The 12085-nt window shown below is 43.5% G+C and overlaps 1 protein-coding gene and 1 long non-coding RNA gene across 3 annotated transcripts in view; one reads left to right on the top strand and one right to left on the bottom strand.

Moving 5' to 3' along the window:
- Positions 1 to 1957: 1957 nt before the first annotated feature.
- Positions 1958 to 11621, top strand: nr2f2 (nuclear receptor subfamily 2, group F, member 2). 2 transcript variants are annotated; one of them, XM_053885948.1, is made up of 3 exons: positions 1958 to 3032; positions 3625 to 4170; positions 6018 to 11621. In XM_053885948.1, exons 1-3 carry the CDS (start codon positions 2591 to 2593, stop codon positions 6290 to 6292), a joined length of 1263 nt encoding a protein of 420 aa, XP_053741923.1. In that variant the 5' UTR covers positions 1958 to 2590; the 3' UTR covers positions 6293 to 11621. The 2 variants fall into 2 exon arrangements, with proteins under 2 accessions (XP_053741923.1, XP_053741924.1); XM_053885949.1 differs by having other exon boundaries at positions 3643 to 4170; positions 6018 to 11620.
- Positions 10753 to 12085, bottom strand: part of LOC128770935 (uncharacterized) — a 128834-nt gene continuing 127501 nt past the window's right edge. Inside the window, exon 5 of the long non-coding RNA XR_008416562.1 lies at positions 10753 to 11334. This is a non-coding gene — a long non-coding RNA (uncharacterized LOC128770935). The remainder of the gene's footprint in view (positions 11335 to 12085) is intronic.

Here is a 12085-nt window from a genome sequence, read left to right as displayed (position 1 = left end):
ATAAACTGCGTTGGGGGGGCAGTTTTTTTTTCTTTCTTTTTCTTCTTTTTTTTAAAGAAAAAAAAATACAAAACATTTTTTATCTCCTCCCTTTTTTAATGTTTTTTTTTTCTGGTGTGTGTTTTTGTTGTCGCTAAAAACAGAGGTTGTATTCTGAATAAGAGAGAAGATGCATCCGGCTACGGACGAGTCTGCATCGTATGCCTTTGGTAGGTTTGTTATTATCAGAATACAGCATCCTCATCCTCTCTATTAATGTTTAATGAGTCGAAGAGCTGCGCCATTTTTAGAAATGAACGCTCGTTATACTGTAAAAAAAAGGCGATGATTTTCACGCACATATAAGATCATGCAGTCTCCGTGGCTTTGTTTTTCATCACGATACACTCCATTCCATGCGCTTCATCATCAGTTGTGCGCCTAACTGTGGTAATAAAGTGCTCATAAATGTGTTCTTACCTCGGCTGTCACCGGCTGGAGTCGTGTTCTCGCCCGAGCCGCTCGTCGCATCTGTGAATAAAACCGACAAAGGTTGTTGATGCAGATCAACATATCATCGGCTAATTTGTTGCAGAATAAGCGCACGATTGCTCTGGATACCACCGCAGACGCCCGAAAGTGGGGCGCGGAGAAAAAAATATAAGTCCAACTTTGGCGTGGTTTGAGGTGTCGCAGTCCAAGTTAAAGAGAATTAAAGTGGTGGGTTTGGAAACGGGGCTCGTTAGTTCGGGTCGATGCGAGAGACTGAAGCAGTTTCCGTGTCGGTTGGCTCCTCTAAAATTGAATCCAGCGTGACGCGGTGTGATCATCCGCAAGGGGGCGCCCATATACTGCAATAACTGTGCTCAAGCTGCTGCTGCTGCTGCTGCTGGTGCTCAGGTCACCATCTCTCGGGGAGCTTGAACTGCAGGTGAACACTGCAGATTGGAGTTCCAGACAAAGTTATGACCTCGGACAGCTCCACGCCACCATGTGTCGTCATCATAAAGCCTGCTGCCGGGTCACAAGTGGTGTTTATAGTGTTTGTCATGAGGAGGGAGTCCACTTTCATCCTGAGTTTAATGTGAAAGTCATGACCTCTGTGACCTCAGCTGACATGTTTCAACCTTATTTAAAGCGCCAGTCAAAAGCGCTCAGTCCCACGTTTGGCCTTTCTATGACCCGGTGTTTGTTTTCTGCATCAGAATATGCGGTGTAAGGATCGTCGTAACAATCGTCCACGCTTTTATTCTCCTGCTTTGTGTTTTTACTGTGTACAACTGGTCTGTTTCACCTGAAATTCTGACGCTTGTCAATCATGGTGATGTGTGACACATACATGCAATCGGTAGTTCTGGTGTCAGTCCTCAGGACTACTATTTTAACTGAAAAATTCAAGTATAATAACAAAAGAATGAAGCCATTTGGGGCTTCGCGAACAAGATGAGTGTGGCTTCTTTTAAATGAGCACATTTCCATCAAATATACGCAAATTATTATTTAAATACATACATTTTGACCTTATTATTGAGTGATAGCAAGGATGTGAATCCATTAAACATGGTGTTGAAGTATGAAAACACATGAGATGTATAATATTTTAAGATAAAATGATGCTCAAGGGCTTGTTTTAATGGAGAATTGAGATCCATTAATGTGGCGTTTTACAGACATCGCTGAAAAGATGCAAAGATTTGATGTCTTCCGCAGCAAATTCACGCGTTAAAGCAGCACATGGAGGATGTTCTCTGCTTTATTGTCACCGATGAGACAGGAGTGGAGGGTTGCACGACTCCCTTTAGGACCCAGCGGCCCTCCCCGACCTCCTCGCCGGCTCTGGCAGAGAACCAAGTAGCACAAGTGCCGACTAGCCAATGAGGTGGAGGGGGAGGTCCCTAAACTCTGACCAGTCAAACACACTCGCCTTCCTTATATGGCAGCCCGTCGCCATGGTAACGTGTGCTAAGTTGCAGCAGTCGTGTCAAAGTTCACTATATAGAGAGCTCAGTGAGCTGATCAGAGAGAAAGCATTCTGCCAGCCGGGCTCCTACCAATCGCAAATCACTTCCTAACCTCCGCCTTTTTAACATATTTGATCACTTTGATTCCTCTTCGCCTATTATTTTCCAGAGCGCGGTGGAGGCTTGTAGGTTGTGATCCTTGTTTTTTATATAGTTTTTTGGAAGTGTCCGTTTCCTCTCCAATTGCTGGCGCTCACGAGCAGAAGAAGACGCTGTGCGTGCGTCTGTGTGTGTGTGTGTTTTTTTTCCCTTTTTTTCTGCTGGTGTTTCCTTCAAGACTTGCGCTGGAACTTGAGAGTCGCAGCTTCAGTGTTGTCCAGGCTCCGCCGCGGCGCTCCGCTCCGTCTCTTGTTTTGGCGCATCTTTCTCTCCTGCGTTGATGCTGGATGGCTGAGTGTCGGCGCCCCTGGACTTGGCCTTTAAGCGCGAGGCAGCGACTCAGCTCGCATCACTTTTAAAAACACCGACAGTGGGAGATTCCGTCCTTTTGTTTTTCACCCCTCTTTTTTTTTTAAATTTCCATCGCAGTCGTTTTCTCGTCGCGACAGCAAAACGGCAGACAAAAAGTTTCTCTCCGTTGACTGATAGATATGGCAATGGTAGTGTGGAGAGGCTCCCAGGACGATGTGGCTGACACCCAAGGCGCCCTCTCCTCGCAGACCCAAGGAGGACTATCGCTTCCCACCCCGCAGCCGGGCCAGCTGAACCTGAGCGCCTCGCAGGTCGCCGCGCCGACCCCGCAGACGCCGGTGCAGGGGAACCCGAACGCGCAGTCCACGCCGAGCAACCAGTCCTCGCAGGAGAAGCAGCCGCAGCACATCGAGTGCGTGGTGTGCGGCGACAAATCCAGCGGCAAGCACTACGGCCAGTTCACATGCGAGGGCTGCAAGAGCTTCTTCAAGCGGAGCGTCCGGCGGAACCTGACCTACACATGCCGGGCCAACAGGAATTGCCCGATCGACCAGCACCACCGCAATCAGTGTCAGTACTGCCGCCTCAAAAAATGCCTTAAAGTCGGCATGAGACGGGAAGGTATTGGAATTTTTGGTTTTCTCATCCGTGTTTGTGGTCTATTGAAACAATGGTGTGTCGCCCCCGCTCCCTCCCCACCCCCTCCGCCTCACCGACTCTCCCTTCTGGAGGCAGCCGGCTGCAGAGCGCCGTGGCGCGGCGGGCTTCAGCCGGAGCCCGCGGTGACTCGCCGGCTCCTCTCCTCTCTCTCTCTCCATTCATTCCCTTAGAAAACCATAAATACACCCCCCCGATCCGAGCGTAAATTCCCACAATCGCCTCAAACCGTCGTGTTGTGGCTACAACAACGGCGCGATGTTCCGGTTTCACCCGGGTTTATTCGCGGTAACCGACGTGGATCGGAATATTTCCTCGCCGACTTTAAGAGGAGATGCATTGCTAAGTGGGTTAAGGGTTAAACACTGCAAGGTCTCTCTTTGTGTTCCTTCACAGCCGGCTCATGTTGCTCAATAACACAAATATGTGCGTGTGCGTGTGTGTGTGTGTGTGGCTGCAGAATCCTCCTGACCGTGTTGTGTGTTGCACTGCATGACAACTGACCCGCACCGTGATTGTGTGATCATTTGTAGAATTCAGGCTTCAATATCTGCAGTTTCTCTTTTTACTGCAGCCGTGCAAAGGGGACGGGTGCCACCCACGCAGCCACACCACGGCCAGTTCGCCTTGACAAATGGGGACCCACTCCACTGCCATTCCTACTTATCCGGATATATCTCTCTCCTGTTGCGAGCGGAGCCCTACCCCACGTCCCGCTATGGCAGCCAGTGCATGCAGCCCAACAACATCATGGGCATCGAGAACATTTGTGAACTTGCGGCCAGGATGCTCTTCAGCGCCGTGGAGTGGGCCAGGAATATTCCCTTCTTCCCGGACCTGCAGATCACCGACCAGGTGGCTCTGCTGAGGCTGACGTGGAGTGAGTTGTTTGTGCTGAACGCGGCCCAGTGCTCCATGCCCCTTCACGTGGCCCCCCTGCTGGCCGCCGCTGGCCTCCACGCCTCCCCCATGTCGGCGGACAGAGTGGTGGCCTTCATGGACCACATTAGGATCTTCCAGGAGCAAGTGGAGAAGCTCAAAGCTTTGCACGTTGACTCTGCCGAATATAGCTGCTTAAAGGCGATTGTGCTCTTCACCACAGGTAAGCCCACCACACCTGCACCACTCCGGCACAACGCCACCTATTAACCCGCTGATTTATTGTGCTGTAAAACCAAAGAGTCGTAAAAGCATTTTGGAGACGCTAATAGCTCACAGATGAATCGCAGCTTCTCCTTTTTATTTTTTTTATTTTCCTTCTTCCACCATTTATCAGCGTGTCTTGTTTGGAAGGGAGTGACAGATATGAATGATATCTGGCTGTGGAGGGGTGGGGGGGGAGGAGGAAGGCTAATGTCCCGTTTGCACAGCAAAAGTCTTGTCATCTGAGGACAGGAGACACACACAAACACAAAAAAAAAAAGCTCAGCCCGGGTCACGACCCCGTCCTTAAAACCTGGGCGGCAGGTGTCGTGTTGGTAATTTTGGCTGCTGTCACGCAGAAAGTTTACAAACTGAACCGACCAGCGATTATTATTTTTTTTGGCACATGATCGCCATAAGCCGCCCACGCAGCAGCAGCAGCAGCACAGATACCGATTATGCGTCTCTCATGGTATATATGATGGCAACTCCGAGGGTTTTTTTTCCCCTCCATAGCTAAATCTCTGCTCACTAAAAGGTCAGTAGGTCCCTCACCCCCCCTCCTCCTCCTCAGCTCCCCCCATCTTCACTTGACAGGCCCATGTAAAAAAATGAGGGGATATTTCACAAAACGACCAGCCTGGAAACGTAAAAAAAAAAACGACAAAAAAATTCTAGTCTGAAAGTAATATTTTGAGGTTTACTTCATTCAGAGTTAATAATTTTGCGGATAATATTTGTAAGAAATATTGTAGCCCACAAATAAAATCTGTAAGGAAAATGTTAATTATTTTTTGAAAGATAAATAGATGTTTTTATTTTAAACAAATAGAGGACATTTTTCAAATGGGCTGGATCACATGACCGATAAAAATACACATGCCACAGTTTACGGGACAAGATATATAGCTAGCTAGGATTTTGTTTCGTTTTAAAGCAGAAATTATTTGCGTTAACAATTAGAAAATGTGTCAGAAAATTACAGTTAAAAAATTAAATGTACTGCATTTAAAGGTCTGTGTTAAATAAAACATGTATTTGACCGCCAAAAACCACCAAAATAAATTCTTATAAACACTTAAAAAACAAACTGTGGCAGAGGTGTTTCTTTGTATTCATTATAATTGTGATTTTTGTCCAACATTTAATGTCCCGTACTCTTAAAATGATTCATTCAAAAGAAGCATCTCAGCTGATATAAAATCTGAAATACTACAACTTCACCACTGAAATAGTGTCGCTTTAATTTTATAGGTGAAGTTCAACTTTATTATGTGTTTGCCTTGTGATCACCATGGCGACATCAAACAGCGAGACATCTTTTGGATCCAACTTCTAACGTTATGAAAATGTATTTAGTGCTTGAGGCTGTACAATTTAATACAAATCATTCCAGCGCCACGTTGAAACAACAGACTTAAAATCAGATTTGACTTTATTCTCATTGTAATAGCTGCATTCAAAACTGGACTGGAAGGATCCTGGGGCTCATATGTCTGAAATAGCACCATCAAAATATGAGAGTAATTTCTGGTTATGAGTGTGATTGACTGACGAATGAAGCATGCGTCCAAGTGGGCTTTTTTATTCATCCACACATTTAAGAAGACAATCAGAAACATATTTATTATTGATCTGCGAGTCTCTTAAAATGTGACCTTTGATCCTGATTCCTATTTGAAAGCAAGAGTTTGTCCCTGCGACCTGATGCTTGACAGAGTGCGTTCCTTTGATCCACAAATGGATGCTGCACTCAGGCTGATGTTCACCAACGTCTGATGGCGTCTTCGCTCTCTCTCCCCTCAGATGCTTGTGGCCTCTCAGACGTGGCCCATGTGGAAAGTTTGCAGGAGAAGTCCCAGTGCGCCCTGGAGGAGTACGTCCGGAGCCAGTACCCCAACCAGCCGACCCGCTTTGGGAAGTTGTTACTGCGCTTGCCTTCCCTCCGCACAGTCTCCTCCTCGGTCATAGAACAGTTATTTTTCGTCCGCTTGGTAGGTAAAACCCCCATTGAAACTCTCATCAGGGATATGTTGCTGTCGGGGAGCAGTTTTAACTGGCCTTACATGTCCATTCAGTAAGAAGGACAAACAAAAGGTGTGGGGTTGATGGGGAGGAGGAGGAGGAGGACAGGGGGGTCTGCTGCGGGACTACAATGATTATAGCTGCTTTTGTGGAAGGAATTAAAAAAGGAAAAAAAAAGAAAAAAAAAGCAACCGGCTGTTACACTGGGCTGGCTTTCATGAAGAAAGACATAATGACTGTGAATCTGACAAAAATTGAGACGTCCACTGAACTTTCAAAATGGCAGACTCTCCCAGTGTCCATGCAGAGCGCCCCATTGTTTTTTTATGAAATGGAAAAAAACACAGAAAAAAAGGGATTCTGTTCTGAGGAAATTTTAAGTATTAAGTGCATTTAATTTCGGGAAGGGCGGGAGGGTTGGAGGAAAAAAAATGGAGAAAGGGATTTTTTTTTTCTCTGATGACTTTGTCCTGTGTCCATGTATAGCTGTGTTTTTTTTTGTTTTTTTTTTTGTACTTTCTTTGTTCCTCCTTTCCTGGTTCCAAACCGGCCTGTGTGATTTCTGTACGGTGGTGTTATTTTCTTACGAAGGTGTACAAAACTGAAAAGTTCTAAAAAGGAATTAAAACCACAGCAATAGGAAGTTGTAGACGTATAGGCTGCAAGCGCACTTATCGACTTTAGGATCCGGGAACACGTAAGGGACTTTTATATTCTTAACCCACTTGGAGAAATTTGTCTTCCCCCCTGATATTTGGCTTCAGTTCCCCAGCATTTCTCTCTTACAAGCTGCCTATATGTTCAAATGGTGCGTTCGAGGTGCACTAAAAGCCTAGTGATCAGGTCAGACAGTATTAAGGCGTCCCTGAAATGTCACCCTTCAAGCATTAAGTGCCTGACAAAAGTAGATTTGGGGAACACAATTAGACTCTTAAAAACGACAGCTGAGGCAGTATTCTTGTAAATATAGGTCAACTTATTTCCTTTTTTTTTTCTAAAATGTGATTAAGAAAAAAAAATCTGTGGTTGCCATTATCTTCTTCTTCTTCTTCTTGTTCTTCTTCTCTCGGTGATGAACAAAAACTGAGTGGCAGACTTAGCTAGTAGCACTGAAAGTTCTGTTTTAATGTACATACATATTACGGCAAAAATGTTTTCTTCTTTTGTTTTCATGTATATTTAGACTGTGAATGCATGGCCACAGGTCGCTAACCTATTTTACCTTTGATATATAAATGTAAATGTTTCTTCTCTCTTATTTTTGACTGTATAGATATAATCTGTGCATTCTTAGCCCTTGTATTTAAAGAAAAAAAAAAGACACACACGGTGACTATTAGGCTTAAAAACAGGGTGAGCAGGTTCTTTTTTTGGAAACAAGGAGTTGATATTTTAACTTTTAGTGTTATTTGCTCCTTTGGTCTCTTGACAGGTGCAGTGCAGTGTGTGTGACAGGGAGAGAAGGGGTGTGCGCATGCGCGCGTGTGTGTGTGTGTGAATGTGAAAGCAGGCAATTTTGTTTCTGAGGCTTTTCTTCAACACACACGGACACACGCGCACGCACGCACACACAAACACAAACACAATAAGAGCATGTTGTGGTTGAATTAAAAGGGATTGAACACTGATCTTTGGGCTCGTGGTGGCCACATGTGGACCAGAGAATGATACATGATTGTAATTATGAACAGTTTAAACTGAACCCACGTTTTTATATAAATATATCAAAATATATGACTGCAGGGTATTATTGATAACGTATAGATACTTTTTTTATGACCATGATTATTATTATTATTATTATTATTAATTGCAAGTGATATATGTGAGTGTGTGTGAAAGTTTATAGTTGAACACAATTCTTGTTTGTTTGTGTTAGCTTATTGTACAACGAGCATTCTGCTGTAAATTTGTTCTTGGTATTAAATTATAATTTATGAATTTGAAAAAAAAAAAAAACGACGCACGCTTTTCATGTTTTTTATTCTTTGAGACTTGTGTCAGCTGCTGGTGTGTGTGTGTGCGTGCGCGCGCGTGAGTGTGTGGTGGAGTCACTTTGCTTTGGCAGGATGTCGCCCCCTCCCTTTCCCCGCGATGAGGGTGATTAATGGGTTTCAAAAATAATTAATCCATCACTCTAGACACTCGTTCTACATTTACAAAAATTCACTTTAAATTTAAAAAACGTTACGGTGTTGCGTTTGTGCGCGTCAGCGCAGCGCAAATTGCGTCACTTTAAACAAACAAAAAAACTGAATCGTGAGGAAAATCCAGGAGGCACAAAATATATTTTAAACATATAAATTCAAGTATATTTAGAGTAGAACTTTAAAATAAATCCAGGTGTTTTTACGTGTTGCGTTCACGCCTTTTAGAGTCCAGTTAAATGGAGGTGAAAGCTGTTTGTGTGGCGTTCACATCCCGATATGCCGTCGTAAATTTATAATCCAAAAACATCCCAGGGGTAGTTTGTGTTGAGTTCAAGCCACATTTATTATTCATTCGTGTTGCGTTCATGTTCGCTGCTGAGCTCCTCCAAAATATCAAGGGCTTCTATGTGTTGCGTTCACGTTCTAAATCTCTGTTGAGTCAAAACATTTGTGATTAATGTTTAGCCTTTCAGAACATGAACTAAACTGCGTGTGTGTGTGTTGACAAGTGTGTGTGTCACTGCTGCTGCTGATGATGGTGATGATGATGATGGTCTTTTAACACGCGTCCTCGCTGAAAGCTGTGTTTATCCATACTGTGCTGCGTTCACTGCCTTGTCTGAACAGTCTGTCTCTGAGGTGTATTTCTATATCAAGGCCATATTGATAACAAGAGTCGTCACACGCACGTAAACACACACACGCCGCGCGCCAGCACCGTGCACATCCATGGTGAAACTCCTGCTCTCGGGGGGCGCGGAGCCCCATTTTAAAGACCCCTAAACGAGCCGTTACTCGACGTGATCTCAGTTGACAGGGCGCGGTGTAAATGCTGGACTCCATCATTTCGTACTTCTGCTCATTTATTAGCTCTGCGCGCTCCGCTAATGAGGCGTAACGCGCAGCGACGTCACTTTTGTTTACTCGTGACGTGGGAACTTTGTGACACTCGATCTGCGGCGCCAGTTCACAGGCGATGAACGGCGATATTTGTTTAATAAGATGAAGATGTGCGTCATTTTCGCCCACGAAAACACGCGTCGGCGCACAGCTGAGCCGCAAATGTGCGCGTTATTTGCACCCTGGCACGCGGACAAATTGGCTCGCTCGCTGCTGCGCCGTATAGATTTACGACGCGCACTTGCTGCTATTACATGTCTGCTTGTTGCTGTTGTTATTACGCCGGTATTAGTGGCGGGAGGAGCTGTAATAGCGCCAGCAGCAGGCAAATATCATATGACTCACCCTGCTAGTTCTCTACCACCATAGTTACTGAGCCAGCTAAACTGATTATAACCTGTGCGTTATAGATATTTTCAGCTAAACTTTTACCCTAAAATGCACCAAACATAAGTGCCACCGCATTTTGTGATAATATACTTGACAATCACATCTTATAATGTTTTTGCTGAAACGTTTTCCATGCATGAATCACATGTTCTTTATGAGGCAATGTTTGTTCTCAACATTATTGACATTTCAATTCGTCATTTTAGTGGAATGTCTTCCATTTTAACAGCCACTCTGAATCGACACCGTGTTGGTGGTGAATCGTGGTTCCTGCTCTTCCACCGTTACATTTTAATCCAAATCAATTGTGAGTTCAGTCACAACTGAAGTGTGTTTGGATATTTGTCATAAGCTGCTCGACGCGCTTGAAGCTCGGCGCCTGGCTCAGAAATGTAAGAACATTGTGCCATCTACCTGCGGAGAGTGGAACTGTCGCTCCCCAGTGTTGACTGGGAGACACGTTTGCCTCACTGCAACTTTTTAATTTTTATTTTTTTAAGCTTCGTTAGAGCGTGTGGAGATGGTGCGTTCATGGCTCTGATATTTTGAAACGTCATTTTAAATATCGATCTGATTTACTAAAAAGAAATGTTTAAAGTGAAGTCAGGAGGCGAAGAATTGCCGCACTCTTCACGAAAAACCGTTCTCCGTCACATATTGATCGATCCCATCTTGTATCGACTGATCACTTGGGGTGCACTTCATAAAGACCCCCATTTGCTGGAAGGCAGCACCGGTCACCCACAGACGGGTGTAACGTTGGGGCTCAACCGTCGTCATCCCATCAGCTTGTTGACTAGAGCTCTGGAGAAGTGGGACCCCACTTTTGGCTTTGGTCACCCCACTTTCTAACTCCTATTTACTCTACAAGCACGAGAGCTTTTGAAACTTAGTCAAAATCGGTTGTCAAAAAATGTCTGGCTCAAGGGTGAACGTCTCCCAAACATTAGGTATTTCAAGTGAATGTATTATCCAGATGAATTCAACATTTTATCAGAATACATTTAGCATACAATTTCCGATAATTTTGTTTTGCAATACAACACTATTTCCATGTTTTTGTTGCATCTTCAAATTCACCCAACATTATCGAATCGACTGCAACACATGAGATCATGACAATACATGTAGTAAGAAGTAAGAAATAATGCTAATAAAATAAACGTCTATTTTTTCTCCAACTAAAAACATGGGTTTTAATATTTTTCTTCACAATTAATAACCACGTGAGACCGTTCTTAAATCTTTCAATCTACTAGTTCTTTGTTTATTATGGCGCGCCATACCGAATTACAGAAGCGTTTAACAAATATTAAAAGTTAAAAAAAAACATTTTAACAGCGTTTTTTCCTTCTCTTCACAAACCTCCTCTCATTCTTAATCTGCAAATTAAAACGGCGACGACACATGTAAATAGGAGGCGGTCAGATGACACTCCTTCTCTGGATGTCGGGGTCGCGCCTGGACGCCCCTCGTCGGGACCCCCGCTCTCATGAACAGCGTGGTCTCCGACACAGAGACAGCAGCAGGCGGGCGGTGTTGTAGTGACCTAACTCCACAGGCAGGGGGAGCCAGGCAGCTCCTATGACCCCGGCTGTGCTCGGGTGAAGTTCGCAGCCGCACAGCTGACGGTGTTCTCTTTCATTTTACACGTCTTTCTGAAACCGTAGAAGAGATTTCTGTGAGACAAAATGCTTTCTGAGCAGATGAGCAACTTCTTAAGACAGTATTTAATGCGTATACACCACAATTCAACACCTTTGCTTTGTAACAAAATAGATTCAAACTAAATATATGTATGTATTTGTATTCAGTTGAAAACATTTAACGTAGTAATCAGCACCGTTAAAAAAAAACCTTTTAAAAAATATTAATCTATAATAGATTAATAAAAATAATATTTCAGTCACTACAACCATGGGACCTCTTAACCGAAACTGCTTTCTCTTCGACCTCAAATGCGTTGTTGTGTAATGAAAACCAATGGGTTTTCAAATGTTATACTATATATATATATATATATATATATATATATATATATATATATATATATATATATATATATATATATATATATATATATATATATATATATATATATGATTATTTTTTAATGCTAAAAATGTCGTTTTCTTCAACATGAAAGCGTCTCAACGTCAAACAGAAAATAATAATATAATAATAATATTAATATCTAAAACACTCGAACGTCAGCTATGTCCGTCACACTTATAAACTTGCAAACAGTAATTTCAGTTTGAGTCGATACATATCATAAACAAATAATAGTAATAAAGACAAAGTTTGCGATGTATTTGAATGATCTTAATAAATCAGAGCAGTATTTTTACAGTACGAGGCTCAGATGCGGAACATGTTGAGCGTCGTCGTATGTGAAAATTCAACTTG

The sequence above is a fragment of the Synchiropus splendidus genome, chromosome 14 (assembly GCF_027744825.2).
Source record: "Synchiropus splendidus isolate RoL2022-P1 chromosome 14, RoL_Sspl_1.0, whole genome shotgun sequence".
In the NCBI taxonomy this organism is placed as follows: domain Eukaryota; kingdom Metazoa; phylum Chordata; class Actinopteri; order Syngnathiformes; family Callionymidae; genus Synchiropus; species Synchiropus splendidus.
The sequence above is the reverse complement of the archived record's forward strand: the minus strand, read 5'-3'. Positions and strand labels throughout refer to the sequence as shown.

Bases quoted from the DNA above. Each gene is read 5' to 3' on its own strand.
- nr2f2 (XM_053885948.1), top strand. From the start codon at position 2,591: ATGGCAATGGTAGTGTGGAGAGGCTCCCAGGACGATGTGGCTGACACC. The intron at 3,033-3,624 runs GTATTGGAATTT...CAATATCTGCAG, and splicing joins AGTCGGCATGAGACGGGAAG to TTTCTCTTTTTACTGCAGCC. The intron at 4,171-6,017 runs GTAAGCCCACCA...CTCTCCCCTCAG, and splicing joins GATTGTGCTCTTCACCACAG to ATGCTTGTGGCCTCTCAGAC.